The sequence below is a fragment of the Macaca mulatta genome, chromosome 11 (genome assembly GCF_049350105.2).
Source record: "Macaca mulatta isolate MMU2019108-1 chromosome 11, T2T-MMU8v2.0, whole genome shotgun sequence".
NCBI lineage: Eukaryota > Metazoa > Chordata > Mammalia > Primates > Cercopithecidae > Macaca > Macaca mulatta.
This window is the reverse complement of record NC_133416.1, coordinates 7315428-7335329: the sequence shown is the minus strand read 5'-3', so window position 1 is coordinate 7335329 and position 19902 is coordinate 7315428. Positions and strand designations below refer to the sequence as shown.

The 19902-nt window shown below is 54.0% G+C and overlaps 2 protein-coding genes across 38 annotated transcripts in view; one reads left to right on the top strand and one right to left on the bottom strand.

Annotated features, from left to right (window-relative positions):
• Window positions 1–317: 317 nt before the first annotated feature.
• LTBR (lymphotoxin beta receptor) lies at window positions 318–17692 on the bottom strand. 18 transcript variants are annotated; one of them, XM_077952865.1, is made up of 11 exons: window positions 7472–7764; window positions 7242–7338; window positions 6780–6905; window positions 6549–6701; window positions 6356–6410; window positions 5740–5841; window positions 5463–5560; window positions 3241–3348; window positions 2921–2946; window positions 1549–1777; window positions 318–1226 (listed from the first exon to the last, which is right to left on the bottom strand). In XM_077952865.1, the coding sequence occupies exons 1-11, from the start codon at window positions 7565–7567 to the stop codon at window positions 949–951; spliced, it is 1368 nt and encodes a 455-aa protein (XP_077808991.1). In that variant the 5' UTR covers window positions 7568–7764; the 3' UTR covers window positions 318–948.
• Window positions 15015–19902, top strand: part of SCNN1A (sodium channel epithelial 1 subunit alpha) — a 36808-nt gene continuing 31920 nt past the window's right edge. For 2 of the 20 annotated variants that reach the window (XM_077953394.1, XM_077953386.1), the window contains exons 1-2: window positions 16599–16692; window positions 18014–18483. In XM_077953394.1, coding sequence (XP_077809520.1) covers window positions 18068–18483 — 416 coding nt within the window. In that variant the 5' untranslated portion in view covers window positions 16599–16692; window positions 18014–18067. Of the gene's footprint in view, window positions 15397–15480; window positions 15611–16587; window positions 16745–17212; window positions 18484–19902 lie in introns of those variants that run through there. The other 18 variants (XM_015150890.3, XM_077953385.1, XM_015150886.3 and 15 more) reach the window with 16 other exon arrangements.

Below are 19902 nucleotides of genomic sequence, written 5' to 3'. Positions count from 1 at the left end.
GCAAATCCCAGCTTTGTCATTTGCAGCTGAAATGGGAAAGTTACTGCTCTGTGCCTCAGTGTCCTCATCTGTTAAATGGGAATCTATCTACCTCATGGAGTTATTGTGAGGATTAAATAAGTTAGTATTGTAAAACATTGAGAACACTGCCAGGAACGTTGTCAGCCATCGCTGACTCGACTGTTATTTCCTGGACTATATCCACCAGTTCCTCATTGAAATACCTTTATGGGATTATATTTTAGTGTCTTGACCTTTGTCTTTGGGACTGTCTCCATGGAATAGTGTTTCTGTATAAATCCCAGGAAAATAAATTATCTAGGTCCCATTCTTTTTATTTGCATGTGGTTACAATATAAATACACTCGCCATTTTCCTCCCCTTCCAAAACTCTTCCCCACACCTAGGAATCCTACCCAACCCCTAGTTGTTAATGACTCCCTTTCCTCTCCTCTAGGAGGGGAGGGAAGGAGCGTCCTCCCTATAATTTCATCCTCATGCAGGGTCTACCTCAGTCCATGTGAAGTGTGGAACCCCAAAGGGCCTCTGAAGCTTGGGGATAAGCACCACGAATCCTTTAGAGGGCCCGGTGACGTCCTTGGAGGTGACCATGTGGCGGCTCCCTCGGTGCCGTGCTCCGGTGCGGCGTGCCATAGTGGGCAGCAGTTGGTATCATGTGCCCTGTCCGTGCCCGAGGCTGAGCAGCCCCAGTGGGTGGGCGGGTCTGCCAGGAGGCCTCAGGTTTGCTCAGGCAGTAGGGAGAGTCCTGTGGAGGGCATCGTACCCAGCCAGTGCCCACCTGCTCTCGGGGGTGTCTGAGCTTTCGTCCCTTAGGGCTCTGCCTCCCCGGGCCCTACTCAGGCCCCCTGTGAATCCCACATGGGCAGGGTGGCCTCAAGGGAGAAGGTGCCCTTGTGCCTCCAATCTTCTGCCTTTTCTCAGACGCCATCAGTCATAGGTGATAAATTGGCTCCTTGGGCCCCTGTTAGAGGGCATGGCACCACAGTGCTCTGTCTCCGCCAGGTGCCAAGCCTTGCCATCTTCCTGGTGGGGAGTAGAGAGCCCGGGAGGGCCAGGGTCCCCCTCTTCGGGAATGGGGTATGGAGGGTCGGGGGTAGCTGGGAGATCTCCAGGACCTGGTGGTCCCCCCAGTACTGGTCCATTGTAGATGTAGATGTTGCCAGTGATAGTCATAGACCCGCCAGTGACATGAATGCCATTGGTACCTGTAGGAAAGGAGGCAGAGCGTTGAGGAAAGAAGGCCCCCAGTTCAGGCCCGCTGCTTCTTGAATTCCTACCTTCTTCTCGCCTTTCCCCTGCCCCTCTCCTGCTTGCTGCTGGTTTCTTGAGCTCTGTGTTCATTTCTCTGTTTCTGGGTTTTCCAGTCTCTTCCTTTTTCTCTAGTTGTGACACTGACTGGCAGCAGAGTCTCTGTCTGCCTCTGTTTTGGTCTTTTTATTTCATCTGGCCCACAGTCTCTCTCTGCCAGTCATCCCTCTCTCCCCATCCTTCCCCATCCTTCCTCTCTTCTCCCTGCCCCAGGCTCACCGTGGGCCACCTGGTTCTGCTCCCCAGGTTCCAACTGCGGCTCCGTGGTCAGGTCCAGAGGACTCTGCTGCTGCGGCACCCCTTCCTCCGAAACTAGGGCTGTGGGAAGCCCAGTGGATACTGGGGAAACATCTCCAGAGATGGGTAGCAATGGCTCTACCAGGTCAGGGTACTGTGGATTGGCCTTTGGAGGGTCCCTGCCTGCAGCTACAGGATTAGGTCCCTCTCCCTGCAGGGAAGAGATGGAGACCCAAACAATGACAAGGGCCCCAGACCCTTTTTTCTCCCTCCCTCCCTCCCTCCTTTCTCTCTCTTTTTCTCTTTCTCTCTTTCTTTCTTTATTGAGACAGGGTCGGGCTCTGTTACCCAGACTACACTGCAGTGGTGCAGTCATAGGTCACTGCAGGCCCAAGAACTCTTGGACTCAAGTGATCCTCTAGCCTCAGCCTCCTGAGTAGCTGGGACTGCCTGGCTAACTGTTTTTTTTTGTTTTTTGTTTTTTGTTTTTGAGACAGAGTCTCACTCTGTCACCCAGGCTAGAGTGCAGTGGCATAATCTCAGCTCAACTGCAACCTCCGCCTCCCGGGTTCAAGCAATTCTCCTGCCTCAGCCTCCCGAGTAGCTGGGATTACAGGTGCCTGCCACCAAGCCCGGCTAATTTTTGTATTTTTAGTAGAGATAGGGTTTCACCATGTTGGCCAGGCTGGTCTCAAACTCCTGACCTCAAGTGATCCACCCGCCTTGGCCTCCTGAAGTGCTGGGATTACAGGCATGAGCCACTGCACCTGGCCCTGCCTGGCTAACTTGAAACAACATTTTGGGTAGAGATGGGGTCTGGCTGTGTTGCCCAGGCTGGCTCATCTTTCTTTAGTTCTCGTACCCCACTCCATGCTTTGGCATCTCACCACCCGCCTCTGCTCCTCCCCATGCCCTGGCCTCAGGGTCTTTGCACTGGATGCTCCCTCTTCCTGGAGCACTTTCCCCCCAGATAACCCCATGGCTGGCTCCTCGCTTCTTCAGCTCTCCGCTCAAATACCAGGTTCTCAGAGAGGCCTTCACTGTCCCCTGTCTAAAATACCCCCCTCCTTTGCCACTGTCACTCTCTGAGCCCTTACCTGCTTTATTTAGCAATTATACCACCTGATATATGGTTTAACTTTATTCTGGCTCCATGGGCATGTGGACTCCAGGAGAGGAGGTACCCCCAGTGCCTAGGACAGTGCCTGGCACATGGCATGTTCAGTCAATCATCAGTTGAATGAATGAATGAATGAGTGTGGAGTCAGCCTGCATACTCTTTTCCTGTCTGCTCCCACTTTGTACTCTCATCACCTCTTCCCCTCCTTGCTGCCTTCTCAGCCCCCGCCATTACCTGTGGATGCCTCTTGAGCAGCGATCCTGCAATGGAGAACGAAATGGGTGTAGGCTCCCGGGCAGGCCTCAGACCTAGCCTTTCAGCCTCCACACCCCACCACAGTGTGTAGCAACTTGACCACCCGGGGGCCAGAGGAACAAGCCACTGTCACTCTCATCTCCAGCCTCAGAATAAGCAGCTGGATGAAGATAAGGATGTCGATGTAGGGGGTAGGCTTTGGGAGTCTTGAGGGTGTGGAGGGTTGCACCGGGGAAGTTGAATATTCCTCCCTCTGCCTCCCACCGCCAACCCATCCACCGCAGCTGACCCCTTCCTACCCAGTTTCCTGCAAAGAGAAGGGTGGCTCTTCCAGATGCAGGCAAAGATGGTGGCAAGGAGCAGAAAGAATGCCAGTGGCAGCAGGATGGCCAGCATCAGCATGGTTCCTGCCAGGACAGCAAACAGGAGGGGTGATCACAGCCCCAAAAAGGACAGAGGGGAGGAGAAGGAAGAGCTTTCCAGATCCCTGGGCAACCCAGACAGAGAAAAGGGAGCAGCTTTTTTTTCTTCTAGCCACACTGCAGCTCCTCAAGGCAGAATGAGAGAAACTTCCCTTGGGTTACAGAGAAGGGGAACTAAGTTGGACTTGAGGACCTCTTGGCAGCCAGGAGAGACTGTATCATGGATGGGCATGTTTGGGGGTGGTGCTGGTGCCCTCCTGCTCAGAGATCAGGATTGGGCAGGCTTGTGCGTGCAGGATGGGAGCTTGGGCAGCTGATTTTCAAGGTCTGGAAGTGGGATTGGGAGACAATAGGGAAGGGTGGGGCTTGGAGTTGTGGCCTCAGCCATTGTACAGAGGGGCCGCTGTAGAGGAGCTAGGGTTGCCCTGCTATACCTGTGAGGGTGTTTACGGGTATGAGAGAGTGGGGAACCTTGCTTTGGAACTGCCTGTGGTCACCTGGGAGAGCAGGGCTTGCAAGTTCTCCACCCCCTTGCTCAGGGCAGATTCTAGGAGGGGAAGAGAAAGAGAGGCTGGAGTTCAGCTTCTCCAGCTTTGATCTGTAGCAGTGGGTAATTTCTCCTTCTCTGGGTACCAGAGCTGCCAGCAATAGCATGGAGTCTCCAGTGCCCTTCAGCTACGCCTGGGGAAGGGTGGGAGGACTGGCGCATTTCTCTGCTGGGCATTTTTCCCCTTCTCATTCATGTAAATCTGTAGCCTAAGGGAATATGGAATGGGAGGCCTGGGGAGAAACTGGACTGGGAGTCTGGGCTTTGGTTTCCTGCCCAGCTGTGTGACTTTTAAGTCGCTTCACTTCTTTGAGCATCCGTTTTTCATATATAAGATGAGAAGGTTAGCTTACATACTCTCTACAATTCCAGCTCTAAAATGCCAGTTGTATTTGATAGATAGTTAAAAATTAACAGAGCACAGAAAAATACTTAGATTGTGGAATGAAAAAATCAGGTTATAAAATATTAAAATTACTTGGCTTTTAGTAAACAACACCACCACCAACAAAACCCAGTATGTATAAACATGCATAGAAAAATGTCTGGGAGGAATATATACCGCAATGTAACGAGTGGATATTCTAGGTAGTGGTTCTGTGGGTGAGTTTCAGTTTTGCTTATCTGAAGTCTCTAATTTTCTACAGTGCATGCATTATGACATGTGATCCGGAGTAAGAAAACCTGAGTACAGTTTCTAATAACACCAATGACCACCTGGGTGGATGATCTTGAGTATGTCACTTAACCTCTTTGAGCCTCAGTTTCTTCCTTCAGTCCATGAGGATGATAATAGAATCTACCTCATAGCATCATTAAGAAGATGAAATGAGTTAGTAAATGTAAAGCGGTTACAGAGTGCCCAACACACACAGTGAACCTTCTGCCAATGAGTGATGTTACAGTCATTAGAAACATCTTGTAGTCATCTACCAGGCTAGCAAGCCAATCAATCCACAGGAAACAGTCAAGAAACAGTCAAATGGGAATCTTGTGTCTAATAATAAAAATATATAGTTTAATAAAGAGGTGTTTGGTCTAGTTAATGGATTGTGTGAAAAAAAAATGGATTGTGTGATGTTGGTATGCCCAGAATGATGACAGTAGTAGCTATCATTACATCTCAGTAGCCTAAGGGAATATGGAATGGGAGGCCTGGGGAGAAACTGGACTGGGAGTCTGGGCTATGGTTTCCTGCCCAGCTGTGTGACTTTTAAGTCGCTTCACTTCTTTGAGCATCAGTTTTTCATATATAAGATGAGAAGGTTAGCTTACATACTCTACAATTCCAGCTCTAAAATGCCAAGGGATGTGTTCCTTTACATAGTATTACAGTATATATAATTTTAAAAGTAAGTGTGTGTGTGTGTGTGTGTGTGTGTGTGTGTGTAAACTAGCCTAGGGATACTCTAATTTTTTCTGTAAGGAACTTTTCTTCTTGCTCCAATTCTGGGAAGGAAGGATTAATCTTTTCTCCATTTTTTTTTTACATGTGGAGCATTAAGGCATTTTCCAAGGCACCCCTCTGTTTCCCTCAGCCCCGGACCCTCACCTGACATCTCTGGGGGCAGCGACTCTGATGGATTTCTGCAGGTTGTGTCCGACTGGGCAGTGCCTGGAGCTGCCTCCACCAGACCTTGGTCCTCACACCTGCAGAGGAAAAAAGAGATGATGAGCTTTTCACGCCCTGGCCCACCAGTGTCCCAGTGGGCATGCGGGGCGGCTGAAAGTGGTGCGTCAAGTCCACAGTGTCGAGGATGGGGGCTGGGGGTTGTTCGCAGCTGAGGCTTCTCAGAGGGTGGAAGGAGCACGGGTGGGGCCGCACTCACCTGGTGTGGGGCTGGCAGCGGGCGCTGGGGGAGGAGGTATTCTGGAAGTGTCCTGCCTTGCAGGGGACGCAGTGGTTGTTACCCTTCCCAACTTCATCTGCCAAGAGAAAGGCAGGCCAGCCAGGGTGAATTGGCAAAAGGGAGGAGCCCTTTGCCGGGCTGTGAGTTTCCTTTAAGCCTCGGGATGGCCTCCTCCTTGCCCATCCACCCCATTCTGTAGCTCTCGCCTCACCTTTCCCAAGCTCTGCTTTGCTGCCTACCTTTTTTTTTTTTTTTTTTTTTTTAGAAGGAGTCTCACTCTGTTGTCCAGGCTGGACTGCAGTGGCGCGATCTCGGCTCACTGCAAGCTCCACCTCCCGGGTTCATGCCATTCTCCTGCCTCCACCTCCCGAGTAGCTGGGACTACAGGCGCCCACCACCACGCCCGGCTAATTTTTTGTATTTTTAGTAGAGACGGGGTTTCACCTTGTTAGTCTGGATGGTCTCGGTCTCCTGACCTCATGATCCACCTGCCTCAGTCTCCCAAAGTGCTGGGATTACAGGCGTGGGCCACCGCACCTGGCCTACAGCTTACCATTTTGCCCCAGCTTCTCAGTACTGAGAAGAAACCCCTGGTGTGCCCCCTGCACCTGTCCCAGTTTCATGTCCCTCCAGCACCCTTCTGGGAGCCTCTGCATGGAATGAGAAGAGGAATTTTAAGCCAAGGACCTGGGGGGTCGCTGTGGACACAGTACCATATTCCCTTCTCCCACTTGCCATCCCTGGCACCCAGCCTCCTTTTCACATCCAGCCCCTCAGGGACCTCTGACCTTTGAGCTCGGCTTCAGTGCCAGGCGGGCAGTCAGAAAGTAGTTCGCAGTGTGTACACTCGAGGGCCCAGGCAGCACAGAACATTCCCGGCTGGCAGCGGCACTGGGTCTTCCGTTTGCTTGTGCAGGGGGCAATCTCCTCGAGGCCCATCACTGGTGGGGAGACGGGAGGGCTTAGGGAGGGGCCGAGCTCCAGGGGATCCAGCCCCCCGCAGGCACATCCCCACTCACCTGGGTCACAGGGGCGGCACAGCTGGCAGATGGTCAGGTAGTTCCAGTGCTCGTTGTAGGAATTTTCGGCACATGTGGCACAAACTGTGTCCCGGCTGCGGCTACATTTAGCTGAGACATAGGTGCCTAGAACGTGAGTGCGGTAGTAGAGCTTCAGGAGACAGGGTCCACCCTCACCTCTGCTGCCTGTGGTGTGACCCCGGCCTTTCCCTCGGTCTCTCTGGCCCCCCATCATCCTGCCCGTGGCCCTCTGGCTCCCTCTCAGTGAGGTAAGGAAAGAGGAGGCCCAGTGGGGAGGGCCAGTCCTATTTCCTCCACCTGATGTCTAGGGTTTCCCATGCTCCTCTCCAGCAGCCAGTTTTCCTGGGGGACAGTGCCCACCCTCCCTCTGAGGCCTCAAGGGGGCTGGAGACCCTGTGACCCACTTCCAAGGCCCAGGTTCGTCCTGCTATTGCCTCTCACCTGGCGGGCAGCGGGAGCAGCAGATGCGGTGCCTGGGCTCATAGTATTCCTTTTCCTGGTCCCTGCAGGTCTGGTTCTCCGACCCGTATGGAGGCACCTTCAGAGGGAGATGGAGAAGAGGAGAGAAGAATTAGTCAGGCGTCAGCTTGGGAGGGCAGAGGGAATGCAGCGAAGCCTGCCCAGATCCCTCTTCCCCACCCCCGCCCCCTCCTACCAGGCCCCTTCCTCACCACCTGGGGCTGGGATGCTGCCAGGAGCCCGAAGAGGCCCAGCACCAGAGGCCCCCAGGCCAGGCCGGGGGCAGAGGTGGCCCAAGGCAGGCGCATGGCGGCCACTCGGCCAGGCGGCCAGCAGCGTGGGGGCCTGGGAGGAAGGCAGGAGGCCCGACGCCCTGGGCAGCGGTGGCGGCAGCTGCCTGAGCCCAGAGCCTGGGACGGGACTCAGGGCCGATGTGCCCCCCAGGGCCGGGAGCGGCCAGGCCGGGCCTCCAGGGCTCCCACGGCGGAGCTCAGGAAGTGGGAGTGGAGCGAGCTGGCCGCGGGGCGGGGACAGGGAGCGCTGGGAGCCAGGCCGGCCTGTCGCAATCGCAGCCAAGGGAAGAGGAACAGGCTTGTCTGCCTCGATGAGGGGCGGGAGGGGCGGCCGGGAAAGCACGTGAGGGCCGCGGGGCCGGAACCGGCCTCCTCCCTTCTTCGGAAGCCCGACCAGGAGAGCGGACTGCGGACAGCCCGGGCCCAGCCGAGGGAAGGGCGGCAGGCCCGGGGTCAGCCCTTGGACAAGCCTCGCACGGGGAGCAGAGCGAGTTTCAGAGAGCGCAGGGGACAGATGGATGCGGGATCTGGAAAGCGAGGGGCCCAGGACGGGCGATCATGGAGAGGGCAGGGCGCAGGGACTGCAAGGCCGCAGAAGCAGCTCTGAGACCAAAGAGAACCGGCTGGCAGACGCCCGGGTTCCTCCCCTATTGTCCTGCCCTGCTTTGGGACTTTTTCAGACAAATTACAAGGGACTAGCAAGTCAACCAGCCCCCCACGCTACCAACCCAGCCCAATCCACACAGGAGTGGGCACAGGTCACCCAGGAGACCCTTGAGAGCTCTGCAGCTCGCCCTGCTCCCTGTCCTCAGGGAACCTCCCTCCCAAAGAGAAGGGGAGGGTATGCGGAAAGGAGTCCTGGGGCCAGCAGGCTGGACCTGGGCACTCAGGCCCTCTGCTCTGGCTTCTTTGGCCATGAACTTTCAAACCCCTTAGAACTGGAGAAAGCTGAGAGCCCACCCAGTGCAGCCCCCTCACCTTAAGCATGGAGAGGGAAGCTAAGGGTGACACATGAGGGGAACGGAATTCCAGGGTGGCTTGGTCTGGTTCCTTTCATCCTCCCATCTCCCTCAACAGCCTATCCACCCATGGAGCTACTTGCAGCTGCCCCCTTTTACACGTGGTTCTCTAGTCCCCAAGTTTCTGTCTTCCTGACTCCCACCTGTCCTTGAGGCTTCACTGAGGCTCTGGAAGGCGTCCTCTGCCCTAGGCTGTCCAGTCCCCGTGAAGACCGCCCTCTGTACCTGGCTGTCTTGTCTGCTTCCTACCAGGCCGTGAGGGCCGCCATGGCCCAGGCTGAATCTTCAAGTATGTGTTCCCCATGCTTAGCAGAGTCTGGCACATACCATGTGCCCAAGAGGTATTTATGGAATAAAGGAGTGATGGCCACATCACAGAACCAGTCCACAGCAGAGCCGGCTACAGTCTGGGTCTCCTGATGTCTAGGTCCCAACTCATTCCAGCAGTCCTGCCACCTCCTTGTGGCTCAGGGGTGTCTCCCTTGGGATGAGGGGTTAACGTCTCTTGCGATCGGTCACTTGGGCACCATCCCCCGCCCTGAAGGACTCTGTTCAGCACTCATCCTTACACTGGTCTGTCTAATTTCGGGTCTGATGTCTGGACAGGTGCAAGTGATGGGAAGTGTGCATGGGGAGGGGAGGTCACAAAACGGGGAAAGGACCTGCCTAGGCTGTAGGCATGTCACTCTGTGAGGGTGTCTCCCCTCACCTGGTGCAGGCAGCTCACTGTACACATGGGCCAAAGATGGCTGGAAAGGGCAGAAGTGTCAGAACAGCGTGCGCTGCGTGAGCGCTGGGGGCTGGGGTGAGATGCCCCACTGAGCTCTTACGTGCGTAAAGGAGTATGTGTGTTGTGACCCTAGGCCCTTTTTTCTCTCTCTTCTTTTTACTTTTTACTGTGGAAATTTCACATGCAAGTTAATATAGCAAAAGAGAAAAAGTAATATTTGGAGTCTCCCGTATACTCCTTACGCAGCTTCAACTCACCGTCAGTTTCATTTATTCTGTATACCCCTCCCCCACCAACGCACACACTCTTCGAATCCCTCGTGATTATTTTGAAGTAAATCCCAGACATCATATCATTTCATTTGAAAATATTTCAGAAGTTTACTCTAAAAAACAGGGACTCTTTCTCTTTTCTATTTTTCCTCTTTTCCCTACCCTGTCTTACGTGCTGAGACCCTTTCTTTTTTTTTTTTTTGAGGTGGAGTCTCGCTCTGTCGCCCAGGCTGGAGTGCAGTGGCCGGATCTCAGCTCACTGCAAGCTCCGCCTCCCGGGTTTACACCATTCTCCTGCCTCAGCCTCCTGAGTAGCTGGGACTACAGGCGCCCGCCACGTCGCCCGGCTAGTTTTTTGTATTTTTTAGTAGAGACGGGGTTTCACCGGGTTAGCCAGGATGGTCTCGATCTCCTGACCTCGTGATCCGCCTGTCTCGGCCTCCCAAAGTGCTGGGATTACAGGCTTGAGCCACCGCGCCCGGCCAGACCCTTTCTTTTAATAGAGGTGTAACATATAATACAGTGAAACACATGAGGTACACTGATCTTTTTTTTTTTTTTTTTTTTTTTGAGACAGAGTCTCGCTCTGTCGCCCAGGCTGGAGTGCAGTGGCCTGATCTCAGCTCACTGCAAGCTCCGCCTCCCGGGTTCACGCCATTCTCCTGCCTCAGCCTCCCGAGTAGCTGGGACTACAGGCACCCGCCACCTCGCCCGGCTATTTTTTTGTAGTTTTAGTAGAGACGGGGTTTCACTGTGTTCACCAGGATGGTCTCGATCTCCTGACCTCGTGATCCACCCGTCTCGGCCTCCCAAAGTGCTGGGATTACAGGCTTGAGCCACCGCGCCCGGCCAGGTACACTGATCTTACAGATACAGCTCAGTCTTCACTTTTGTGTATTCTTGCAATCCCTCAATTGTTCCAGAACGTCTCTTCTCCTCTCCTCCCTCCTCTCCCCTCCCCTCCCCTCCCCTCCCCTCCTCTCCCCTCCCCTCCCCTCCTCTCCCCTCCCCTCCTCTCCCCTCCCCTCCCCTCCCCTCCTCTCCCCTCTCCTTTTTTTTTTTTTTTTTTTTTTGAGACGGAGTCTCGCTGTGTCGCCCAGGCTGGAGTGCAGTGGCCGGATCTCAGCTCACTGCAAGCTCTGCCTCCCGGGTTTTTACGCCATTCTCCTGCCTCAGCCTCCCGAGTAGCCGGGACTACAGGCGCCCGCCACCTCGCCTGGCTAGTTTTTTGTATTTTTTAGTAGAGACGGGGTTTCACCGTGTTAGCCAGGATGGTCTTGATCTCCTGACCTCGTGATCCGCCCGTCTCGGCCTCCCAAAGTGCTGGGATTACAGGCTTGAGCCACCACGCCCAGCCCTCTCCTCTTTCCTATACGGAGTCTTGCTCTGTCACCCAGGCTGGAGCGCAGTGGCACGATCTCGGCTCGCTGCAACCTCTGCCTTCTGGGTTCAAACAATTCTCTGCCTCAGCCTCCCGAGTAGCTGGGATTACAGGCGCCCGCCACCACACCTGGCTATTTTTGTATTTTTAGTAGAGACGGGGTCTCACCACGTTGGCCAGGCTGGTCTTGAACTCCTGATCTCGTGATCCACCTGCCTTGGCCTCCCAAAGTGCTGGGATTACAGGCGTGAGCCACCACACCCGGCGCCAGAATGTTCCTTGAACTACAAAAGGTTGCTACATGCCCTTCCCAGTCAAAGCTTCCTGCTTCAGAGGTAACCACTATGTCAGACCCCTTTTAACCCCAGCTGGCTGGACTGTATCCTTCTTTCTGCTGCCAGCCCTAAGCTGGCGCTTCAGCCCTCACGGACTCTCTACACCCTAAGGAATGAGCCCTGAGATCTGGGTTTTGATCCTGGCCCCATCACTTTATCTCCGTGGCCTCTTTATTGTTCAGTCGGCTGCTGGTTTGCCTGCGGATCTGTGGGACGGAGGTGGGGTGGGAGGAGAGAAGCAGCCAGGCTAGTTCTCCCCTCTCTGCTTTCTGGCTTCACCTGCAGTTGGTTGTCTTCCTTCCTTCCCCGTTCCATAATCCCATCTCCTACCAGAAGTCCACACTATTTAGTTCCTGCCAAATGGCTCCGGAGGCTTCTTGGTCTTTGATGCTACATCACCCTGCTGTCTTTCCAGGCCTAGAGATGGTAGCTGTTTCCTGCTCTGCTGTTTTCTGAGCTACCTCCCACTGGCTTCTCAACTCCTCCATCACCCATGGACCAGTTAGTTCTCTGTGTTAAATTCCTTTGTTTGAAAGACTTTGAAAGAGTGTTTCTTGTTTCCCAGCTGGATCATGAAAGACAAATCTTACCAATAACTGGCTACCACAATGCCCGGCCATCCCCAGGAGGACAAAGGGAGACTCACAGGGGTGAGAAATTCACAAGTTCACCACGGGCAGGGCACTGTCTTTGCTTCTTTCCTTTTGTGTTCTTCACCAGTCTCCCTGAGACTGATTTCCACTGAGCAACACCAGACCCAGACCGAGCGCCCCAGGACTCCTAAAAGGTGTTTGAGGGTGGGACTCTTCTACCAGGACTTCTTCCGAGGGAGCTGCTGAGAGCGCCTTCTTTCCACAGGCCCATGAGGCATCCAGAAAGGGGGTTGGTGGGAATGGATTCTTCTTCTTTTTTTTTCTTTTTGAGACAGAGTCTCAGTCTGTCACCCAGGCTGGAGTGCAATGGTACAATCTCAGCTTACTGCAACCTCTGCCTCCCAGGTTGAAGTGATTTTCCTGGCCTCAGCCTCCCAAGTTGAGTAGCTGGGACTACAGGCATGCGCCAACAGGCCCAGCTAGTTTTTGTATTTTTAGTAGAGATGGTGTTTTGCCATGTTGGCCAGGCTGTTTTTGAATTCCTAGCCTCATGTCATTCACACACCTTAATGTCCCAAAGTGCTTGGATTACAGGCATGAGCCACTGCACCCGGCCAGAAGAAAAATACTATTTCTTCTCTCTTCTTCTCCACTCTGCTCTTAGCTGACTAGTGCTCTTGGAAAGGGTCTGGCAAACACCCAGAAGTGCATAACTGATGAGGGTTGTCTTTTTCCAGAGTATTTGCATTTTCAGTGGTGACAATGCCTTAACCGAGTCTTTTCAACGGGGGTGACTTTGCCCCCCAGAAGTCATTTGGCAATATTTGGAGATGTTTTGGTCGCAATGACTCAGGAGGTGCTACTAGCATCTAATAGATGGAAGCCAGGGATGCTGCTGAACGTCCTACAATGCACAGGATTGTAGATAGGACAGAATCATCCTGTCCACCACAAAGAAAGATACAGCTGAAAATGTCAATAGTGCCAAGGTTGATAAACCCTGTCTTAACTCAAAGCGATCAACTTCTAGGAGTGAACTTCTAAGTAAACTGCCAGGGGACTAGATGAAGTGTGGTATTTTTCTGGTCCATCGTTTTAAATGAAAGAGAAATCTGTACCACATAAGGGCAGCTGAAAAGACTGTTGTCTTCCACAGTGGGCAGCCCCCAGTGTGAAGTGGCTAATTAGCTCCAAGTAGTAAGAATAAAGACTTGCATTTAACTAAGTAACTGATTCTCATCCTGGAAAGGATAGAAGTGAACAGGGAAAAGCGAAGAACATTTAGACAAATTAATAGACCACAAATAAATGGGTTGTCAGAGGAAGTTAGGGTGTTTGAAGTTTTGCAGATGCTTTTTCATAGCATATCCTGCTCTGTCAAAGATAAACTAGCAAAGATGCTAGTTCTGCTGTCTTCCACAGAGTGGGTCGGCAAACAGTGACCACTAGACACTGAGGTCACCAAGATGAATACACCTGGTCTCTGTCCCTGCATATGTACAAACACACATACATCAGGATAATAATAATAAATAATAGTAAACAGTGGTAAGTGCAGAGATGGGCTCTCCCTAGGAGGCTGGAGTGATTACTTCCGTCATCTCCTGTCCGCGGAGAACAAGAGGCAGGAAGACCCTGTGCACTCATAACCCTCATCCCACGGCAGCCCCTCTGGTTTCACTTCTCTCCCTGCAGCCGTGCATATCTTATGGCCACACCACAGGGTTAGAGGATAGCTGGTGTTGGGAGGGGAAGGCAGCCCTGGGTTGGCGGGAAGGGCTGGGGCTCTGGGGGAGTCTGGGGGTAGTCCTGGGAAGGCGGGAGGTCCTTCCAAGACAGAGTCTACAAAGCTCTTGACTTCTTATAGAATAAAACTACTTCCCTCAAAATCAGAGAAGGAGAACTGAGCTTGGAAAGGAGTGGCGCAGTTTTCAGTCTGGCCCCACCCCTAACTCCTGGGTGACTGTGGCCAAATCACTTTGCTTCTGTGGGCCTCAGTCCCCTCATGCGTGAAGCAGGGGGCCAGATGCAAGGTCAGCTGGAAAAAGTCTTTGTGCCCATCCGGGTTGCCTTACCCACCCCTTCTTGCCCTTTCATTTTCTCAGGTAAGATCACTGGGGCCCACAGAGCTCAAGTGCCTTTCTCAAAGTCACATAGTTTAAAAGCAAAAATAGGGGCTGAGCATGGTGGCTCCCATGGTTGTAATCCCAGCGCTTTGGGAGGCTGAGGCAGGAGACTGCTTGAGCCTAGGAGTTGGAGGCTGCAGTGAGCCATGATCATGCTGCTGTACTCCAGCCTAGAGGACAGTGCATGATCCTGTCTCTAAAATAAATAAGAAAATAAAAGCAAAAATGGAAGTTGTAGAAACATACCTATAACACGGTCCCTCTTATAAAAAAGAACTATATGCTTTGTTTTTAAAAAATACATGTAGGCCGGGCACGGTGGCTCACGCCTGTTATCCCAGCACTTTGGGAGGCCGAGGCGGGCGGATTACAAGGTCAGGAGATCGAGACCATCCTGGCGAACACGGTGAAACCCTGTTTCTACTAAAAATACAAAAAATTAGCTGGGCGTGGTGGTGGGCGCCTGTAGTCCCAGCTACTTGGGAGGCTGAGGCAGGAGAATGGTGTGAACCCGGGAGGCGGAGCTTGCAGTGAGCCGAGATCGCGCTACTGCACTCCAGCCTGGGTGACAGAGCCAGACTTTGTCTCAAAAAATAAAAATAAAATAAAAAATAAAAAAATAAAATAAAAAATAAAAAATACATGTAAGTTTATAACGGCACACAAAAAGATACAGAGAGATATACAAATTACGGTGGCTCCCCTTGGGGGAGGGAAAGGAAGGGGACAAAGGGAAGCTTTTATTGTTCTACATACTTCCGTATTGCTGAAAAATTGTATTATGACAAAAACATATTTGTGTTTTATTTGTACACTTTAAAAAGATCATCTTTAAAATGGACTTCTGACCAAAGCGCAGGTCTCAGATTTCTATTTTCCTCACAACACCAAGCCTGCTCTAGCCCACTCCAGGTCTAGAATGCTGCAGCACTGGGCTTGCATTGCCACTCCCATACCCGGCAGGACGTGGCAGGGTCACCACCCTCCGGCTCAGCCCAGACCAGGCATTGCAATTCTTCTCACAGAGCCCTTGATACGAAAACTATTTGCCATGCTGCCTTCAGCTAGTGGTTGGATTTCAGGCATGAGCTAGCAAATAGAAAAGGCAGGGAGGTGCTTTTCAGAACCTTTGAGATCAAACAGCCAGGGTGCTGAGCACCTTGTCTGCAGGGAGGACCATACCCAATGTAAGGACCTGGCTCGAGGGAGACTGGAGTTTCTAGGGGTATCTGGGATCTGTGGGGTGGCGGGGACAGTGCAGAGACCTTTTCACAGAGCCAAGGAGATCACCCTGCACCCAGAGACTGGATGAATCCATGGGCTCTGTGTGGGAGTGAGGGAGGCCTTCCCGGCTTTCCCATCCTGGTGCAGCGGAGCCCCGATCCCCCGTGAGTCTGTCTCAGGAAGTAAATGGCTAAAGCGCTAAGTAGATAACGCCAGAGGAGGAGGAGGATTCTGAATTCTGTTTATAGCTCTGCTCATATTTTGTTTTCTAACCTCAGAAAACTGGTTTATCCTTGGGAAGGGTCAGTTTCTTCATCAGGACAATGAAGAAAAATCCAGCTGTCCCTTCCAAGGGGAGGTATCATGAGCAGTATCAAGGTAAGCAAGGGAACCTGGTTTGGAATCCTGGTTGACACCGCTCTCACTTTAAGAAGTCACAAGAGACAGCGGCAAGAGAGGAAGCCACAGACCAGGTCGGACCCTGAGCCTGGAGTACCGCCTTTTCTCTTTGCCTGCTAAACTCCTTGCTCTTCAAGATTCAGCAGAGAGGACACCTTCTCTGGGAAGGCTTCCTGAGTCTCCTGCACTGAGCCCTAGGCTCCCCCAGCCCTTGGCTCTTATCTCTTATCTCTGAGAAATCTGAGATCTGTGCTTTGGTTAGAAGTCCGTTTTAAAGACGATCTTTTAAAGTGTACAAATAGAAACCTTATCTTATTGTATTGCAGCTACCTATTTGCAGGCCTATCTCCTCCCCAGTGTGTATCAGTGCTCAGGCTGGGCCTTTGTCTGTGGGCTTGCGGAGGGAGGCAGGACAAGCCAGCGACCACATTCCTGGCTGCCTCCTGTGGGGCCCTCGAGGGAGCGGCAGGCCTCCCTGTTGCGTGCAGGGCCCGGGCTGTGTGGGTGGTTCTCCAGAGTCTCCTAGAGCCATTTTTGGGTCTGATTCTCTGACCCTCCCTTCTCTCCTTGCTCACCACTTGGCACTCCACTCCTTATCCTTTTGCTGCATTAAGTTTGGAAAGAGATTTTGGAGAAAAATATAGCCCCTATCAGTGAATTTCTCCTCCTCCCAGGGCCTGCCCAGGCTTGCGCCATGCCCACTCTCTTCCTTTCCAGCGCTGGCCACGTCCTCCCTGCACCTTCAGTGCCTACTGTCCCTGCCTCTCCCTGGGCTCCGGGTCTGTGCCCACAGTGTCCTGCTTGGCCCTCGTGCTGCCTCTGGTTGCCCACATTCCTGCAACTTTGTGACCACAACAGGGGTGATTACACATTCCTGGCCTGGCAGCCAATGGTGTAAAAAAGAACAGAATGTCCTAAGGCCCCGCCTAGCCCCCAGCTTCACCTGGGCCCCTCCCTGGTCTGGACAAGGTTGGAGGGAGTGGTGAGGACTCAGCAGGAAACAGGAGGGACCAGGAGGAGGCAGATGCGCCCCACCTGAGTGCGCCGCGTCCACTTAATGAGTGAGGAGGAGGTTTGCAGAGACGTATTCTCTCTTCTCTCCAGGGCCTGGGGGTGAGGCTGAGCTGTGGGTACCCTTAGAGGGTTGCCCACTTGCTGAGACTCCAGTTCCTGGAAGCACACTTGGGACTCCCCCCTTGCTCTCCTGCCTGGAGAGAGACTCCCTTTGGTGCTGGCTCCTCCTATTGCCCCCGCCTCCGCCCCCCACCCGCCTCTACTCACTCAGTGCCCCTCCTCCATCCCCATCTCTCCATCCTTTGCTGTCCCTCTCTATTGTCTCCCTTGTCCTCCGGTTTCCCCACCCAGGCCCTCTCAGCCTGGCTGGCCCCTTCTCCTTGTGTCGCCCTCCTGGCTGTGGGCTCAGGATCCTTCTACTTGTTCTGATCTTTGCCCGTAACCTGCCCTCCTGTCCCCCAGCCTCCTTGCCTGTCAGGTCTGCATCTAAAGCCCCTGCCCAGAGTCTGCCTTCTCAGGTCCAGTACTCCCAGTTCACCTGCCCTCGGGAGCCCTCCTTCCTTTGGAAAACTCCCAGCTCTGACTCCTCCTCAGCCCCTCCCCCTGCCCTGCTCACTTTTAATTGAGATGTTAATGAGACTCCTGTTGCTTCTCTCCGTGGCCGGCCGGCGGGCGGGCTCCCCAGCCCGGCCGCTGCACCTGTCAGGTGAGGGGAGGAGAGGTTTGGCTGCCAGATTCAACTGGAAAGGAACCAGTCCCAGTCCAGCCGCAACCTGGGAGTGGGAAGCTGGAGGCAGCCCAGACCTCCTGGAGCCCGGCAGTCCTGGGGTAGAGACAGAATCAGGACGCAGCTCGAGGTCAGGGCCAGAGGCTGGAGGTGAGGGCCTAGAGTGAGAAGGGGCAAGGCAAGTGGGGAAGAGGAAGAGAGGCAGGATTAGAGAGAGGAGCCAGGTCAGGAAGAGGAGAGCTGGGAGAGACCCAAAGAGAAACAGGGCAGATAGAGAGGGAGTGAGAGGCAGGCGCTGAGACACAGATCCCAGAGGAAGATCAAAGGAAGAGGGCAGAGGCAGAAAAGGAGGTGCTGGGACAGAAACCAAAGGGTGGCCCTCTCAGGGAAGCAGAGGAGAGGCTGTTCCAGGGAAGCCCAGCTCCGGCACTTTTGGCCCCAACTCCCGCAGGTCTGCTGGCTCCAGGAAAGGTGGAGGAGGGAGGGAGGAGTGGGAGAATGTGGGCGCAGGGTGGGACGTGGGCATGGCCAGGGGCAACCTCACTTGGGTTCCAGGGGTGATGGGAGAGGGCACTCAGGGCCCAGAGCTCAGCCTTGACCCTGACCCTTGCTCTCCCCAATCCGCCTCGGGGCTCATGAAGGGGAACAAGCTGGAGGAGCAGGACCCTAGACCTCTGCAGCCCACCGCAGGGCTCATGGAGGGGAACAAGCTGGAGGAGCAGGACGCTAGCCCTCCACAGCCCACCCCAGGGCTCATGAAGGGGGACAAGCGTGAGGAGCAGGGGCTGGGCCCAGAACCTGCGGCACCCCAGCAGCCCACAGCGGAGGAGGAGGCCCTGATCGAGTTCCACCGCTCCTACCGAGAGCTCTTCGAGTTCTTCTGCAACAATACCACCATCCACGGCGCCATCCGCCTGGTGTGCTCCCAGCACAATCGCATGAAGACGGCCTTCTGGGCAGTGCTCTGGCTCTGCACCTTTGGCATGATGTACTGGCAATTCGGCCTGCTTTTCGGAGAGTACTTCAGCTACCCCGTCAGCCTCAACATCAACCTCAACTCGGACAAGCTTGTCTTCCCCGCAGTGACCATCTGCACCCTCAATCCCTACAGGTCGGTTAGTCCCTCTGCCCATTCCCTGGTGCCTGCGCCTGGAAGGGTGGTCCGGGGTGCTGAGGTGCTCACTGGGCAGGCACAGCCTCAGACCTGAGGGTGGGAGCCGATACCCCTGTCCCAGGTAGAGCTCACCACTGGCAAAACGAGGAGCCTCCAGCTTGCTGGACTGCTGTCCCTGCCCAGTGGAGCCGTCCTAGCACCCCAGGCTCACCCAGAGTGTGGTTGTTGGAGCAGCGTTGCCCTCCCCTGCCCTCTCTTCTCCTTCCCTCCCGTTCCCTTCTCCCTCCTGCAAGTGGGAGGGAGTGCTGCCAAAGGGCAGGGGTGTGCTCAGCTCCATCCTTTTCTGGAGCAAGATGCCAGCAAAGTATACGGCCTCATCCCCCCCACAGGAGAGTCTGATGGAGAGGTGAGGCTAGGTGAGGGGAGGCGAGGCCTTGCAGGTGCTGCGGAGGTGGGTGCTGTCAGTCTTTGTTTAGAAGGGGAATTTGTGTTTTTTTTTTTTTTTTTTTTTGAGGCGGAGTCTTCACTCTGTCGCCCAGGCTGGAGTGCAGTGGCACCATCTCGGCTCACTGCAAGCTCCGCCTCCCGGGTTCGCGCCATTCTCCTGCCTCAGCCTCCGGAGTAGCTGGGACTACAGGCGCCCGCCACCTCGCCCGGCTAGTTTTTTGTATTTTAGTAGAGACGGGGTTTCACCGTGTTAGCCAGGATGGTCTCGATCTACTGACCTCGTGATCCGCCCGCCTCAGCCTCCCAAAGTGCAGGGATTACAGGCGTGAGCCACTGCGCCCGGCCGGGGAATTTGTTATGGAGAAAGCAAAGTGGGGGTTTGTGGAGGTTAGGGCTGCAAGTGAGCCCAAAGGCTGGAGGCAGGGGCCTTACAGAACAAGGAGAATGGGTCAGGCTGGAGAGCAGCCCCTTGTGAAGCTGTTCCCCCAAAAGACCCAGGCTGAAATGCCGCACTGTTGACCTGCCCAGGTGCCTGACCTTTACGTGCTTGGGTGTGTCCTGAAGTTTTGGGTTTCGTCAGTGCTGTTTTGCCAATGTTGGGTCTGGAAACCGGAGCGAGTGGTGAGCGGGTGGTGAGCGTGGAGAAGAGAGGAGGGCAGGGCTGAATGTTTTTATATACCTTTTATTTGCATTCACCCAGCCATGCCACACCTTGGGGACACCTGCGTCAAGCCAGACACAGGGCTAGGCACCAGGCAAAATGGATTCATGAATAATTCATACACCCTTTATTGAAGGGCATGTAGTTTGCTGTGTTCTGGAGACAGATAAAATAAGATGGCAGAGACAGGCATATAAGCCAGTAACTGTGACACACTGGGATAAGTATGATAAAATAGTGAGTTAGTGTGCCTTCAAGGAGTGTCAGATCTTTATGGGTGTGAGTGTGAGTGTGTGTGTGCACACACT